Below are 15,990 nucleotides of genomic sequence, written 5' to 3'. Positions count from 1 at the left end.
TCAGCATGACTTAGCATTGCCCCTTGAAAAGACGTACTCGTCTTGCGCCATTAAGGACCCATCGTCATTCACCATGCAATGGTTCAAGTCAAGGACCGACCATGTCCAGTCGCCTGTTGTGGTCCTGCAGAACGCGGCCATCTCATTCCTTCTGTTCTCGACAGTACCCCAATCAACGCATGACCCGAGGAACCCCCGCGGTTGGAGAGACGTCTCCCTTTCCGCAAGCCGATCTGCATGCTGCTCTCCCGAGACGTGACGTAGGACACTGAAGAACACACCCAGATGGCCCAGGACCCTGACGAGCGAAGACGCCATGGCGGATACTTGATGATAGTAGTAGTTAGAATGCGCCTGCTTCGGATTTGTGTTGCCTTTTATATCTGTGGAATGTGCAACATTACTATTTTACTCGATCAAAGTCAGAATCTGCTCTATCCCAGAAGTTTGTGGTCTTGTCTGCTTTTGGATTCTCTCAGCCACGTCCAGCTTCTCGTGCTGTATGCACTTGAGAGCCCGGAGGAGCAGGTCAGAAGCACGGATAAGCGTGTGTTGCTAAGCAATTTGCTACGGTCTCGGGTGCAATGTAGTCCAGCCAACGCCGATTCGATCTTCCCGTGGGTGACGACTCGAGTACAAAAGATGACTGCGCCTGCAGGAAACGTCCAACCTGCTGTCGCTAGAAGCTACCCTACCCATAACAGAAGTGTGATGACGCCGATCGAACTGGGCATAATTGGAGGGCTGGCAGGCACGTTGTTCCTCTTATTTGTGCTGCTATGTAGCGTCTGCAACATCAGACGAGATCAAAAACGAAGTCACACTACAGGCTTCGATGTGAGTCGCGAGGCACCCCGCACGATGCCGAGTATTTCTGACATTTCTCAGATGTCATGATTCCGTGACTGCAGATCCTTGGACTCCTACTGTAACCGAGATGCAAGATGCGAGCAGTATTTGAGACTGTTTTTTTGAACATATTGTGCACACTGTGCATTACAACGTTACGTGTAGTTATCGTATGTAGCGTCTATTGGGCGAATTAAGATGACAAATGATCACCTGGAACACCTGCTGTTGTTCACTTAGTACTTGGCTCAATTGCCCTAAAGTTATCTTGAGTTCTCCCATCATCAGCCAATACAAAGCGTGTCGCACTGTACGTTGCTGCTGACTCACGGCGAGCAGAGAGACGCTGTCGTTGAAGGCTACAGTACGCTTGTACGCCTTCAAATACGTCCCAAAACTCGCTTCTCCACGCGCTCTCGCACGCCACATCAAGTCCATATGTTGCTTGCAACACAGTTTGCAATCAGATCATTATGGCTCTGTTCGGCAGGTTTTGTCTTCCTTAGTGGGAACAAGGTCCGCGCCGACGTCCGTACAGTGCCACAGGGACAAGAGTCGAATCGTACGCCTCTGGTAGTGACGGAGATCGGCTGATCTAAGTTGACTTCTGCGGGCTGATTTGGGACTTTTCCTGCGACGAACTGCTGGCTGGCGGCCGAACGGTCGATGTCCTCATCGCCAGTGGTCATCGTGGCCACCAGACTCGCGGGTATGTTATGCTTCTGATCCGACAGTGGGGGCCTAATTACTCTCCATATCGCGGCGTCAACCGGGCAGTCACTGTTCCGACGGCAAGAACCTGCACCAAACCTCACAAAGAGGCGTTTCGCGCACTGAAATAATCGGTTCTTGTAGTTTTGACTGGGTCGCGGAAAGCAGATTGTGGATGCTTGGCGTCCTCAGCTGCTGACGCGCGGGGAAGAGTCGCTCCAAACTTAGCCAGAGGCGGATCCTGCACTACGTTCGGATATTTATGCCGCCATAACATGTGCAGCCGCCGTCCTCGGGTCCTCGGAGCAAAACGCGTGCTCCTTATGCGATGCTTTCCGCTGCGGAGACAAATTCTTTCATCATAGACAAATGCAAGGTTCACGCCTTTTCACAGAAGAAGAACAAACGCAAAGTGTCGAAGTGGACTAACATGCTGCAGCTACCACAATCATGCAACAACTGCGGGGCGTATACGTCCCAATTTTACTCGCATGCGTCACTCTCAGCGTAACCGCCATGACCATGCTATCAAAAGCACCTCCGGGAAACACATCGATCACGGCTGCATTCGCGGGCTTCTTTTTATCTTCATCTGCGATCACGACGCCATTCATCGCAATTATCACAGTCATGCTCTCGTTCGCATCTGGTGGCTCTGGCGATTTTCCTAGCTCTGGCCGAATCATTGCATGGATCCCGATTTTTCTGCTAGATTGTGCGTTCGTTCAGCTGATTGTCGGAGCGGCTTTGTGGTTGATGGAGACACAGGCGTGGCAGTTTGCCACTATCGTCTGCCTGTGGGCTGGATTGTTATTCTTGGCAACCGTAGGTACGGCTGGATGGATTGCTGTGGAAACCAGATCGTTCAATATTTCCAGGCATTCAATAATTAAGCGCATCGATACGGAATGAGGAGTCCCCAATCAAGTAGCTGAAGGGGCTGTTTGTTGCGTTTTGGTTTTACATGATAGACCAAGTCAAGACCAGTCTGTCTGTACGCAAGTTTAGTTGCGAAAAGTGGCACCCTCTTCATACAAGGTGTCACGCGTTATCCCTTTGTGACCTGTACGGTTTCGGGGAGCAAGAATATCAACAAAGATGGAGAATGTGTAGATAATCATGCGAGTCCTGACCAGCTAAGCCGGGACGTAATAAATTATGTACGTATGTTGGTACCTTTGGTTGCTTCCCAGCGTGGGAGTACGCTTGCTCCTAGTGAATCTGCCATCACCAAGTAATGGCAGTCATGACATATGTGTAGCCAAACCTCCGTAACAGATATTCCTGTTGGTTTGGTGATCTGCTCGGTGAACGCACCACCGACGCAACCAGGTTCCCTCGTCTCACTCAAAAGAAGTTGTTGAATGAGGAGGGTCTGAGTGTGAGAGATGGGCTTCTCTTCTCTGGAACAACGCATGTTCAGATCAGAAACTACCGGCCGGGGGATGCCTGGTTCAAGTGTCAAGACTGCGTCGGCAACAATTGTCGTTTCGTCGGGAACATCAGGATATGGCGAGAGAAGCTGGCGGGCCTGGATGGAGGTGAATTGGGTAGATGATGCTCTTTGAGTTTGCGTCATTGGCGGATGATCGCGGGGTTTAATCGGGAGAGATCTAGGACCTAGTACGAGGAGGCAGTGACGTACTGTATGCCCCAGGCTTTGCGAGTCGTCAATCTTTGCTTGCGGCCAACCTGGCTTGCCTTTCCCCGACGGAGTAAGCTGCGACCTTTCAGCAAACATGGGGAAAGTCGTGGCGGAGAATATGTCACCATGCAGTCGCCATGCAGTCGCCATGCAGTCGCCATGCAGTCGCCATGCAGTCGCCATGCAGTCGCCATGCAGTCGCCATGCAGTCGCCATGCAGTCGCCAGAGCAGAGGCAGACTTGCTTCCGGCTCTGCACAATCTGAGCTTATAATGAGTGACACAATGTATTTGCACAGACAAAGGGTGAACAAGAGAGGAGACGAGTCTCGCTTCTTCGAGAGCGCCTATGTGATAGGCAGCATGATACGAAACAAACGAGATTTAGGACTAGCTGATACGGCCCCATCCTGTAGTGACGCCGTTTGGACCTTGCTTGGGGGCAAGACAGGAATCGTCGAGTCATGGAAGCTGTTTGAGCACCAAAGCAGCCACGTGGAGGGGTAGAGAATGGTTCAGTTCCACTGCCCTCTATTAGTCGACAATTGGTCTTGCAGGCGAGCATAGGGGAAGTGCTCTTGAATCAGGCTTGGGTCGACAGTCCAGCAAGCAGGACGAGCACGGTCGCCGAGTTCGGCAATGACATCTTAAATGGTGCCGAATCCCCACAAGCGGAGATCCGTGCATGCAAAACCTTCCCTGAGAAGCTGGAGGCAATGGCTTATGCGCATTCAGTGCACAGGCGGTGACAAGGCGAATTCTCCAGGGAAAAGATCCTGGTGGTGCAAAGGTGCAGTCAAGAAGCACAAATGCACGGCAACAAGAGCACATCAATCAAGGACCACCGTTCAAGACCAACTCCATGAGAACCTACTCATAATACTGCTAGGCCTTATTCAAGGGAAAGCGCCTCCTTTCGCCACCTCCCAAGATTGTGCTCTCCGTCCAGAAACAGCCTCGTCAAATCCCCCTTCCCACGCTCAGCTATGCCGATTTCCCACTACTAGATTCCTTACTAAGACCTACCCTCCCCTGGGCATTAGTAAGAACCCAATCATCCTTCCTAGGCAATAGCCTCAGGTTAACTTCGTTGAGCTTGCAGCCAGTCAAGGTCGGCAACAGTGTCGCTGCCCTCCTCGCTAAATACTGCGGATACTTCTTGCTTGATGGTGGACATCAGGGATGCCGTCACTTGTCCAAGCGCTTTTGCAAGCTTCAAAGCGTCATCCAGGTCATCTTCGTCGCCCTTCCTGGAAACGGCAGTTTTTAGAGACTCGAGTTTTTCCATGAAGTCTCCATATATTACACGGGCCGCCGGGGGCATGGACGTAACCTTAGAGGTCTGAGTTTCTTCGACTCCCGGTGATGCGGACGCAGACGCGAAGAGAGCTGCACGATGGTTGCTGTTGCCATCCATATCGAGAACAAACTACCCTTGTACGGTTAGGCTACTAGGGACTGAATGAGATGATTTTGCGGCTTCCGGATGGCCAAGGACACTCACTGCGCGATCAGTCAGTATTGAGCCTTGTGTTTGTCACAAATTCGCGCACTCACGATTAGCATGGATTATGTGCCAAAATATCGGACCAAGATGGCGCGACCCGAGGTCAATCAGTTACAAAGTGAGTGCTCAGAGGGACCGTAGGTAATACAGGGGTTGATGGATAATAGTTTTGCCGATCTTGATGGTCTGCTCTCTTCCCGATCTCTACCGTCTTTGTGAGCAGGTATGCCAGGCACCCCTATACTGAAGGGCACTGACGTTATCACTCGGAACATCTCCCGGTCTTCGGGCCATGGCGCTCCGGGCAACTTGAATAACTTACCATGAAGTGCTATGCATGCTTAGATCCCCTGATGGAAACAATCTTGCCTCTTAGGAAAATTTGGGGGGCATTTCGAGAGCCCATTCGTTACGCACCAAGCCATGATGCTTGGCGTCAACGGCCGTTATCTTGCAACAACGGCGCCAGGGACAGTACCAATTGGGCGTGTAGCCACATGCAACACCTAAGGCTAGCCAATATCCAGAGCCCTGTGCTATGTCAATGTTGCCACGTGGTTGTTTCGATTGGGTTAGTGATTGGTGGCCGCAAGCGGGCGCCGGCAAGTCATCCCTTCACGGATGAACGTATTGCAGATACTGTAGCTGGCTTCGAAAGACGCCCTGCTCATCTAAAGGGGACCTGTGGAAGTGGTGCAAACGGAGATGAATATTGAATGTAGGTACGAGATTTCCAAGTAACAGTTCCGTCAGAGGCGGCAAGCACCCTGTTGGTTGTCGCAAGGGCCCATCGACTAGCAGATCTTACATCAGGCAACTCCCAACACGTGGCGGTGGCCACACCTGGCACCCATTCGCTTTCATATCTCTGCATTGAATTAGTCGTTGTAGGATACATCATGAACCAACCACAGGAGGGAATGGTAGAGCCTGAATGTCTCAGCTCTTGATCCATGATAGGTCGTGCACTGGGTTGGGGTTTGCGATAGTAAGCGTCAAACTTGCGAGCTTCGAGTGAGCAAACGACCGTAGTTGCCCTCCAGTGGGTGCGATCTGGACCAGGCCCAGACTATGCGACGAGGTTGTGGAAAGGCCGCGGTGCGAGGAATCCATACTTTCCTTTTCGTGGATGCAGCCACATATGTAGCTAGCATCTGCTCCGGGAGCACCCGGCCGGAGCACCCGGCCGGAGCATTTTTGGACGTGATCTTTTACGACGCCTTTTCAAGCGTGGCTCCCACATTCTGAGGTCCCATATCGGCGAAGCTAGCAGTTCCCCTTGGCTATTAGCGAGCTTCCCCGAGAGCGACCGTTAGCTTTTACCGAGCGGGGCCCACATCCGCCGACAAGACGGCCGTGGAGCTGTTTGCTTCTGTCACACATGAGCAGCATCAGCTTTCAGCAAGCAGTGCGCCCCCGCATTGACTTTAGTGGACTGAGGCATTAACCAAGAGCCAAGAGAGTCACTTTGTCATGTACTCGGTGTGTACCTATCAAAACTTGGTGTATAGTACGAGAAGGGGTTGAACGCAACTGGCAATACATCGATTGAATTTGTTTTGGTGAGGCTACGGCGTACGTCAAGCACTCTTTCAACTGAGCGCGACTTGACTACAACCTATCCCGTCGCAGGAGACACAATCATGTCTTTGAGCGCGCATAACCTCAGCTTGAATGCAGGCTTGACCCACCGCGAGCACCAAGATGAGCCGGACCACCGAGCGCCAGCCTTCAGCTTGATCTTCAGAACACCTCCACTCAAAAGCGACGATATTGGGTTCGCAAGAATGTAGCACCCCGTATGATAAAAGAGCAGCGCTATCTATGACTGGGGCCTAAAGCCGATTATCAGGATACACCACTGCCTCCCCTACATTCCGAGTCGTTCAGCGATTTTCCCTCGGGTCTAGGGCACCAATCTAGAAATGCCTTAATTTGACGACGAAGCGCAAGTATGTCTTCTTGGGCGATTTCGTGAGTGTTCTGGTTTCGCGCGACCCAATCCTGGATCCAAGAAGCCAGGTCAACGGCCTCGGGATCTGAGTGGTGCCGCGCGGCTGCCGAGTACTGTGACGCAAGGTCTTCGTTCCTTTCCAGAGGCAGATACTTGACAAGAGCTTCGAGAATCGTTTCCAGGTGTTCCGAGCTTGGCACTCTCTGTCCAGGAACCGATACCGATGCTGCCATCAAGAGCGCAAGCGCTTTCGCGCCGTCTTCGTTTTCGACAAATGCGATTAAAGCGGCCGCAAAGTTGAGAAAACGACGTCCGTCAGGAGTCGACGACATGACTGCGAAACTTGTCTTCGGAGCATCCGGGTTTGCAATGGATACGTCGATTTCCCAGAGTATTGGTACGTTCTCTGTGGTTAAAGTGTGGCCCAAACCCTGGCAGGCGAGGAGTGCTAGTGCTTGAACATTGTCATTTGCCGCAGCGAGTAACAAGTGGCAGTGAACAAGTGATGGATAGACCCATTCGCCCTCGGCCGCGTAGGTCGACATTTCGAAGTCGGACGAGAACGAACAAACTCGTTTCAGTGGAGGAGGGTGACTCGAGATGCGTTGGCGATCACAAGGGAACAAGGCATTTTATGGACGTTGGCTGCCTCAAGAAGAGAGCGGGAAAATTGTTGAGCGGAGACGTCTGGCTGGGCTGGCAATGGTGGGTGGGCTTGGCTGACTTCAACCTTGACACAGTGTGCTTTCCAGCATCACTCACGGCTGCTCGGTGAGCTAGTGGATGTTTTCCGGAACACTCAGGTGTCTCCAGGCCATGTCACGCAACCCCTGCCTTGTGCGGGCGGTGCCGGTCAGCGACGCAGCAGTGGCACGAGGGACCTCGCTGGTGGAGTGTGTTTGACCAACTACCTTAGTAATGAGATTTGCCAGGTCGGTGAACTAGCTATGGTTCACCGACCCCCCGTATCTAATCTTCTGGGCTTCCTCGGATTCCCCGCTTCGATACTCTGCCACGTCTGTTCTTGGCAAACCCTTGCCGAGCTCCAGCACGTGGTACAATGTTGGGAAATCTGAACAATTTCTACCGCCAATATTCTGCCGTGTGGCCAGGGCGTACAAGTACACGGACTGGAGAAAGCTCCCGCGTAGCTTCTCTGACCCAGGCCGATTGGTGGGCATGTAGCGCCCTGCTGCGAAGACCAGGGACCTCACTGGACCCTGCCGGGGTTTACGTTCAGCCAACGAGGCAAAAGTTCGCGCGGAGAATAGTTTCGTGGCCTTGGGAGTAGTACAGTAGAAGCGGGAAGCGGGGCCTGGGTCTCACCACGGGTTACAAGTTTCCATAGATTGCACGCCGATTGAAGCGGCTGTCGTGCCTCGGTGGAAAGACTGTATGGGGAGCCGTCACCAAGAAGCTATTGTACTGAGCAAATAGAAGGATTGTACGGCCTAGAGGTTTGAAGGCGATGCACAATCACCGGAGATGCAATAAGTACAGTACATATCGATTTTGGCTTCCGTCCTTGCGGGCAGAAATTGATCTGTGCACAGACATATATGGTCCCGTTTGCTGACAGGATACATGCTGATCAAGTCCATTCATCGATGACCTCCACAGTAAGGCCAGAATCGCTTCTTTACTGAGGTTTTCTTTTCGACCTATGTTGCATACTGTACATAGAGACTACACTTGCCATCGCTGTTTGTGGACAACATGGTTCTATTCCATGGACACAGCGTAAATGCAATTCCTGACTCCGACTATGGGGGCCATCAAGCAGGTACCGTCAGGGCATTGTCGTGTGCTCTGTTGGCAGACGGATTCACAAACATCTGTGCGCGGATCAATTTCTGCCCGCAGAGAAGGAAACAGATTTTGATTTCTACTGTATCCGATTTGGATACGAAAGCCATGACCCAACGAGGAAGCCACGGTGTTCATCCGTTCCTGGCGCAAGCCATTTCTAGAGTATTCAGTTCTGATCCCCAGTACCCTTTGCGAGATCCCATTGCTCCGTACTGTCAAGACAAGTCCGTGCGCTCAGAGACTTAACAGAGTCTAATTGAACAGGGCATGCTTTTTGCACGTTGCTGTAAGTATGTATCGATTCACCCACGGGTATCTTGATGGTAATCAGAAGCCAAAACTTGCACCATGGAAAGAAGCAGCATAAGCAGGCCCTCACCGTGGGTCTGCCTTTTAGGTCACTGTGTTCTTTCATGAAGGGCACGAAGTCTGCATTTCCCGAGATAATCCACAGAAGAATGACCGCACCATTTTCTGGATCTTGCAGCTAAGAGCTTCCATTGACATTGGTTCCATCAAGGGGAGCCTAGTTTTGCCGAACGGCCTTTTTGGGGTCAGTACCTGGCCATGGCCATTGTGGCCATTCAGTGTGAAACGGCCATCTGTCTTGTGGATTCTGCTAAGCCGACGCCCTTCCTCCAATGGTTGCTAGATGCACTTCAACTTAATTAGATGGCGAACGGCACATACAGCACTGGAACATGTACAGTGAGCGCCAAGAATTCTGATGTCCTTGCGGAAAGAGATGCAAGAACCGTCGACAGGATGAAGCCCTTCTCGCTGAATGCTGCAATATGCAGTACAGTACAGAAGAGTCGCCGGGTGCCCGCTGACGAAAACGGAGGCTGGGAACAAAACATCGCTACTGACACATATGGCGTAAGGATAACGGTCAGCACTGTGCGAAGCACCCACGAAACGTGGTCGCGACTATCGTGCCCGCTAGACACCGCCTGCAGGTCGGGGCAATCTTTTCGATGAGCTCGAGCCTGTCATGCCGCGAAGCAGAATATCCATGTCCAGCCACCCAGCCGATCGGGATTGGTCTCTCGGGCTATAGCCGCCCGGTAGACAGCGGCAAGGCCCCTTTGGAGGTCATTCGGCCTTGTAAACCACACCTCAGGAGTGGCCGCCAACGCGTGCATCTTGGCGCGCACGGCATGATAGGCTGTGGTGAATTCTTGTACGATACGTGGCGCCGACCGAAACACGGACACGTCTGAATCTATCAAGAGGGTCCTATCAACAACGTGCTACAAACTTCGCTTGCTGGATAATCGCGTAGCAGCAGTGCGCGAATCCTCCATGCCTGCTGGCAGAAGGTGATACCGCCATCCACCCTCATCAGCGGTAACGCAAGCGAAAGAAATCGGGTAGTTGGTAGAATCGCAACCTATGTCTAGTCTGGCTGCCATGACATCCACTCACGGCGTACAAAAGTCTCACGGCTGCCACCGCCTGGCCCATCGGGAGGTAGAGCTTCAGTAGTGCGCACTAGAAACCCGCTGTTGTTCGCCGGAGGCAACTTCGGCCGTAGAAGAATTCACCACGAGGCGCGTACCAACCGAGCAGACGACGTGAGCACGAGATCCGCCCACGCCCGAGTTGCCGCACGTGTTTGCTGCTACCCAACATGGCCTGGTCATGGTGAAGAAGATCAGGGACAGCTTGGGCGCTACGCCATTCATACTGCGGCACAGGACAGGACATCAGTCGCCGGCGTCTGCCTGTGCACAGCAGACCAACAGGATTTGCATCCGGGAAATTAAGCGTGGAAGACATGCCCAATCATATGAGCCAGCGGGGCTTGATGGCATGATTTTAAAACGCAGATACGCCCGATTATTTTGCTGCTCATTGGGATGGCCAGCCACTCAACGCCCTCGCACCATCCAATGTGGGCCCGATAATCGAATCAGGCAGAATCGGACTGGTCTGACGATACTGGTTCCCACGAGGGGAAAAACAAGCCGCCGAGCTTACGTATCCCCACTCCTCAGCCCCAATTTCTGTCTCTGCCTCTTCCTTATATTGTGCATGTCCCGCGTACACTCCCCACTCGACCGTACTTTATTGTTCACCCTCGCCAACGTCTTCTTATCTACTCCCGTCCCACACGCACACGCTCACGTCGGTCGATCAATCTGTCTCCGACGTACTGGTCATTCGACCGCTCTTGAATGCTTGCCTGACTCTCTGCGCGAGTAGGACTGGGATCCTGTCGGAACCCATCCAAGCCATGGCCTTTGTATAGCGTCTGGCTTGGATCTGTGACCCGCGGCCCTGGTCATCCTACTACTTGACCAAGAGCCCCCAACGCACCTCGAGCTGGATCGTGGCCACGTCGGAGCTTATCTTGTCCACGGCGACTTGTGAAGGACTCCAAACTCAAATGGCGAGGAAGTGTAATGCTGTGACCAAGTAAGTACCCAGCCTCCCGTCTGCTACTTCCCGTGCGTGGATACCTAGGAATCTTGTCGCGAACGAACGCGGCACATCGTACAGCATGGCCAAGCGACTATCGCCAGTCGAAGGTTTTCTGGAGTACCAAAATCCAGGCGAACAGCGGCATGAATTCGCAGACCAGGCAGTCAAGTTCACCAGCGTGTACCTTTCATCAAAAACAGCATGTTTTCGTCTCACTTTTACCATCCTGGGTGGCGAACACAACGAAATTCCCATATATCTGCAAATTGCATCTGACGATCTCGATTCGTTCCGTTATAAGACCTGCAAATTGAAGGATAGAGGCCTACCTCAGCTTGACGAACTGCGCAGGCGGCTGGGTCGCAAGGGCGGCAGGGGCGACCTAACTCACCTTCGATTCGTCTTGCGCAATGGCGTCCACCTACAGCGCATTGTACCCCATAAACTTCCCGATTACGAGGCTCTCGACGACCCATCTCGACATGTCCTTGACACTGTTGCATCGATCGCGGCCTCTCCGTCATTCTCCTTATACATTCCGGCCAATCGACTATCCAGGAAATTGCTTGACGTTTGCGTCGAAGCTGTTCAGCGATGTTCAGAGTTAACAAAAGAAGAGTTTCTGTCGTATCAACGAGCGGTCCAACTGCAGAGGCTGTACGGTGGCGGCGGTGGCAGGATGCTTGCCGTCCATGATGACGACGCTGCCGTCGATCGTGATCTAGCCGTCGACGACCACGATAGTAACTCTCGACAAGAGACCGATTCGTGCGCGACATTGGGCTTCGACGTTGTTCCGCGTGAACGGAACTCTCCTCCGCATTATGACGCGGGCTCCGTCGATGGGAAGAAACCCATGGCGAACCTGGCTGACACGGCCAACGTCGACAACTCCGTTATTGAGTGTCCGCCGCCGGAGTATGGTGACATCGAACAGGCTCGCGACACGCCGATGGCTCTCAAGCGCGTGCGCCAATGGGTGGATGAAGGCGGGTCTCCGCAGCCAAGTCCCAAACGAGTGTCTTCGCTAGGTTCATGTGTCGCGATATCTGCTTCGGCTTCAGCAACCAACGTGCGACGACTTGATGCAAAAAAGAGGAGACTCGAATTCGAAAATGCGGATGTCGACGGCTGCATGCTGCTGCACGACTTATCACGTCGGGTTATTGAGCAAGAAAACCGGCAGGTGATGCAAGAACAAGAAAACCACCAATTACGGCATGAGATCAAGCTATTACAAGAGACAGTCGAAGAACTGCGACAGCAGAATACGAGCTGTGCGAAACGTCAAAGCGAGGTGGAAGAGATTTGTGGTGGTTTGGAACATCAACAAGATCTGGTCAAGGACGAGCTGGAGAATTTCGATGTACAGGTTGACGAGCTGGAAGGGAAACTTGACGAGGTCGAGAAGCACATGCTATGCTTTCTGGAGGAGCTGGGGGATTTGGTGAGACGGACGATTCGGGACATGCTGCAAGAGGACATGCTGCAAGAGGAGATGGTGCGAGACGCCATCGCCGTCGTGGTTAAGGAATGCGTGGATGACTGGTTGAGCGACTACATACGCGGAGAGGGCGAAGTTAACTTGGCTGGACCAGCGAGAGCATATTTGTGTAAGATCGTCACGGACCAGGTAGCCACGGTGAAGGCAAACATATGCAAGGCTCTACGAGAGTAAAGATTTACCGTCACATACCGATGTCCTGCAAGGGTGCGAAGTGTGCTCGCGACTACGCTGACTAGTCGCCACGCTCATAACTGGGCCGAGCAGATCGCGGGCATTTACGTGCAGTGTGACGGGTGAGGGCAAACTGGTGGCGGATCATCGAGCCTACAGAAGATGGACAAGGTCTTGTGATTCCCGCTACGGCAAAACCCACCCTTAGAGCCAGGTTCAGAGCATTCATCACGGCAAACAATCGCGGAGCATCACAATGCGGGTTGTTGGCAGTCTGCCGAAGCACGACCTGAAACGGGAGCTGCTGATCGATACGATGAGCTGCGAATGGTCGATCAAGATCGCATGAGATTGTATTCGTGCGGTCTGCTGAGAACTACGTGAAGCGGACTCAAGAGATCACGCAAAGCTGGCAATGCCTGTTGAGGAGCGACCAGCTTCACGAGTCAGAGCAAGGCAGACTGACACGCTTCGGATGCCGCAGGCGGGCGGCTCTGTAGGCGTTCGCCTCGGGCGAAGTACTGGAAACTTTCTGGCGTTCGACGGGTTGCCGCGCTGGGCCACCCTTGGGTGTACTGCGAACTGCATGGTACACTTAGAAGTGGATCCTCCCCTACACGACTTTTGGCGCCCGGTGTGGCGCTGTTCTCCAGCGTGTCGCCAGTTGAGTCGGGGCCAGACGGCGACGTGTGCCCTAAGGGCGTCTTTTGGCTACCAACCGGCTGCAGCCGCACCTGTTCCCCGGTGTGCATGGCCGTGCCCACCCAACTGCTCCTTCCGGGGGATTAGCCCCCGCAACGCCAGCTTCGGAGCCCCTGTCCATCCGTCGGCGCATAGTCCGAACCCTGGGCCAAATCGTTGGGGTAATAATTGTGTCATGGGCATGATCCGGCGACAACGAAGCTCTGCCAATAGTATAAATTGCAGGTTCACGTTGGTACGCAATTGGGGTTCGTCCGTTAAACACACACACACTCTCTCTCTCTCTCCCTCTCCCACCTCTCATTCTTGCAACGAACCCCCCCACCCCGCCAGCAAGCGCCATATTCACCATGGCTATATCAAATGACCCTGCGGTTAAAATACTAATTGACGATTCGTTGAGGTTCGATGAGTTCGCAACTAAAAAATTGTGGGGTCATCTCTTTTCGAAGGAGATTTTCTCCGAAAAGGAGTTTGTCATCGGCTCAGAGCAGCCTCCAGTACAACTGCATTCTAGGAGACGGGTCGACCTTATCATCGAACGGTATAGCGGCCGGGAGTTGGTTATCCAGGTCATGGTCGAGCTGAAGAAGGGCAGAGCTGGGCCACAAGACGTCCTATACTCCGCTTGTTATGAGTACTACACAGAACACCCCGAACGGGAAAGAATGTGGACGTGCAGTGTCTGCGGGCCCAGGGTCCGCATCTGGGCTTTCAACGCTCAGAACAACTACTTCTAGTCTGAGAGTACGTTTACTCGTGTATCCGGGGAATTGCTGTCAGTTAGCTTCGTTATAGTCATCACCATTTGTGTTGCTGTCGCCCAAACCTCCAACGTGTCCCCATGAGAGCAAACCGTCCATTGCCCATCATCGCAAGCGTCACTCCCCTGTGACCGGGAACCTCTCACCATCACCATCACCATTGCCATTCGCTTACCTGGGCGCTCTTGCTGCTGAACAACCTTGAATGAGAGCTGTTCCACAGCCCCACATCTCTCGGCTAGATCAACCCCTATGCGACACTGCCCCAAAGCCTTTTCCGTGCCGTCATCATACTCAACAATAAGGCCCCGACAGAATCGAGATTCCTCGTCGCGGAATATCCAGATAGATTTCACGCACGATAGCGTAGCCAGTGCATGGAGTGCGTCTGGAAATGGAGGGTTTGCCGGGGCTGGAGGGACGACAACTGAGCAGGCTTCGCCTTCTCTCAACACCCCACGAATGACGACGGAGTTGTTTCGCGCCACGACTGACAGAAGAGTCGATCGCGACGTAGTGTGGACGGCATATTGTTGTCCCGAGCCAGTGGGTGGTGGACCAATGTAAAAACCCCCTCTATGAGGTGTTCTGACCTTCTGATTGTAAGTCAAACCAATTGACTCTTTGGAGTTTGGCTTACAAGATATGTCCGTTGATTCAACTGAAGTTCGCCTTGTTCTGTTCCGATTCGAACTCCAAAGGCTGAGATCTTATCTCGAGGTGGATTTGGCACGTAGAACCACGACAAGAACGGCTGAATCATTGATTCGACTTTTGCGAAGGTAGTATCTGCGGTCGGCGCCATGGGAGTATGAGCATGAATCGCAAGCAAGACCCTCTTAGATAGGAAGAAAGTGATTCCTGAGCAGTGGTCTAGATCAATAGTCGTAAGTCGACCACCGTGTTTTGGAGACGGAAATTGAAAGCCCGCCTCTGGTGACAAATTAGGCGTGTCCGTAAGTTGGAGCTTTGCTGGCCTTCGGGGCGTTGCAAGCCGGCCGACACCGAACTTAGAAGGGACGTAAGAAAGGAAGCGACCACTAGAAACGTAACCGACACTGACCTGAAAGCTAATTGTCAAGTCGTTATCAGCGCTAACAGTGGCGTATAAATCAAATGTTGACCGCAGCTGAGCGGTCAAGCACCCAGATCTCTCTATGCATTTAATGCCCCTTGAATCAATCGTCATCTGAAGTGGTTTGGATGAGCCTGTTGTAGCTGTAACTGGAAGTTTTCCACGTTGCCAGAACTGAACTTGGCGAAGTGGCCGCGAAAGGGGGGTGTCAACGTCTTTGCGGTATGCGAAGTCGATGGTCTCAAGCACGCAACACAAACGCAGTAGGGCGTGTTGCCCAAGATATCCCGAAATCATTGTGATCAGTTCAGTGGGAAGTTTTGCAAGTTTGCGCAGATGAAAATTAGCAATGGCGTGCGTGGTGGCATGCTTGCTGGCGCGCGTGATATCCGCGATCGGAGGAAGGAGAAGGGCCGTGCTTTGAGGCCACGGATACCTCGCAAGTGAATACATCAGCAATCTGGATAGTTTGTCTGGAAGTTCTGTTCGCGAGCTGTAGAGGTTGAAACAATCCCTATGAACGGTCGCCGTCTCTGCAGCCGCCGAGCACATTTCGCAATGCGGATGCCGACAAAAGCGGTAAGGGTCACGGATTTGTGGCATTCCTGTTGCTGCAAATGTCGATGCATCAAGGGCGACAATGCGCGTTGAAGAGGCGCGCACTGCGTAAAGATATATGTCAGCCGAAATCATCACACATGGAAGGAGTGAAAGGCCCTTACGTGCGACCAAATGGTCTCCGATACCAAATAGAAACCCACACGCTCCGCATTGCCGATGGATGCGTACGTGTTGAAAGCTTGCCCTATCTTGATACGGCATGATTCCGGATGTCGCGACAAGAAAGAGGAAACAGAATGGGAAGATGGA

General features: G+C 52.8%; 3 protein-coding genes across 3 annotated transcripts; 1 reads left to right on the top strand and 2 right to left on the bottom strand.

The window, feature by feature from the left end:
* Window positions 1-4,113: 4,113 nt before the first annotated feature.
* On the bottom strand, window positions 4,114-4,805 carry HER10_EVM0002055 (uncharacterized protein). The gene has a single exon (XM_035471781.1). It carries the CDS (start codon window positions 4,619-4,621, stop codon window positions 4,286-4,288), a length of 336 nt encoding a protein of 111 aa, XP_035325703.1. The 5' UTR covers window positions 4,622-4,805; the 3' UTR covers window positions 4,114-4,285.
* A 5,539-nt stretch (window positions 4,806-10,344) lies between these two features.
* On the bottom strand, window positions 10,345-15,977 carry HER10_EVM0001524 (uncharacterized protein). Its single transcript, XM_035471269.1, has 4 exons — window positions 15,843-15,977; window positions 15,109-15,782; window positions 14,686-15,054; window positions 10,345-14,638 (listed from the first exon to the last, which is right to left on the bottom strand). Exons 1-4 carry the CDS (start codon window positions 15,940-15,942, stop codon window positions 14,018-14,020), a joined length of 1,764 nt encoding a protein of 587 aa, XP_035325697.1. The 5' UTR covers window positions 15,943-15,977; the 3' UTR covers window positions 10,345-14,017.
* On the top strand, window positions 10,981-12,579 carry HER10_EVM0012784 (uncharacterized protein; the record flags this gene model as incomplete). The annotated part of the gene is made up of 1 exon (XM_035482170.1): window positions 10,981-12,579. The coding sequence occupies one exon, from the start codon at window positions 10,981-10,983 to the stop codon at window positions 12,577-12,579; it is 1,599 nt and encodes a 532-aa protein (XP_035325763.1).
* Window positions 15,978-15,990: the final 13 nt, after the last annotated feature.

Source organism: Colletotrichum scovillei (genome assembly GCF_011075155.1).
Source record: "Colletotrichum scovillei strain TJNH1 chromosome Unknown Contig00015, whole genome shotgun sequence".
NCBI lineage: Eukaryota > Fungi > Ascomycota > Sordariomycetes > Glomerellales > Glomerellaceae > Colletotrichum > Colletotrichum scovillei.
This window is presented reverse-complemented; position numbering and strand designations above follow the sequence as displayed.

Bases quoted from the DNA above. Each gene is read 5' to 3' on its own strand.
- HER10_EVM0001524 (XM_035471269.1), bottom strand. From the start codon at position 15,942: ATGCCGTATCAAGATAGGGCAAGCTTTCAACACGTACGCATCCATCGG. The intron at 15,783-15,842 runs GTAAGGGCCTTT...ATCTTTACGCAG, and splicing joins CGGAGACCATTTGGTCGCAC to TGCGCGCCTCTTCAACGCGC. The intron at 15,055-15,108 runs GTCAGTGTCGGT...GTCCCTTCTAAG, and splicing joins ACTTGACAATTAGCTTTCAG to TTCGGTGTCGGCCGGCTTGC.
- HER10_EVM0002055 (XM_035471781.1), bottom strand. From the start codon at position 4,621: ATGGATGGCAACAGCAACCATCGTGCAGCTCTCTTCGCGTCTGCGTCC.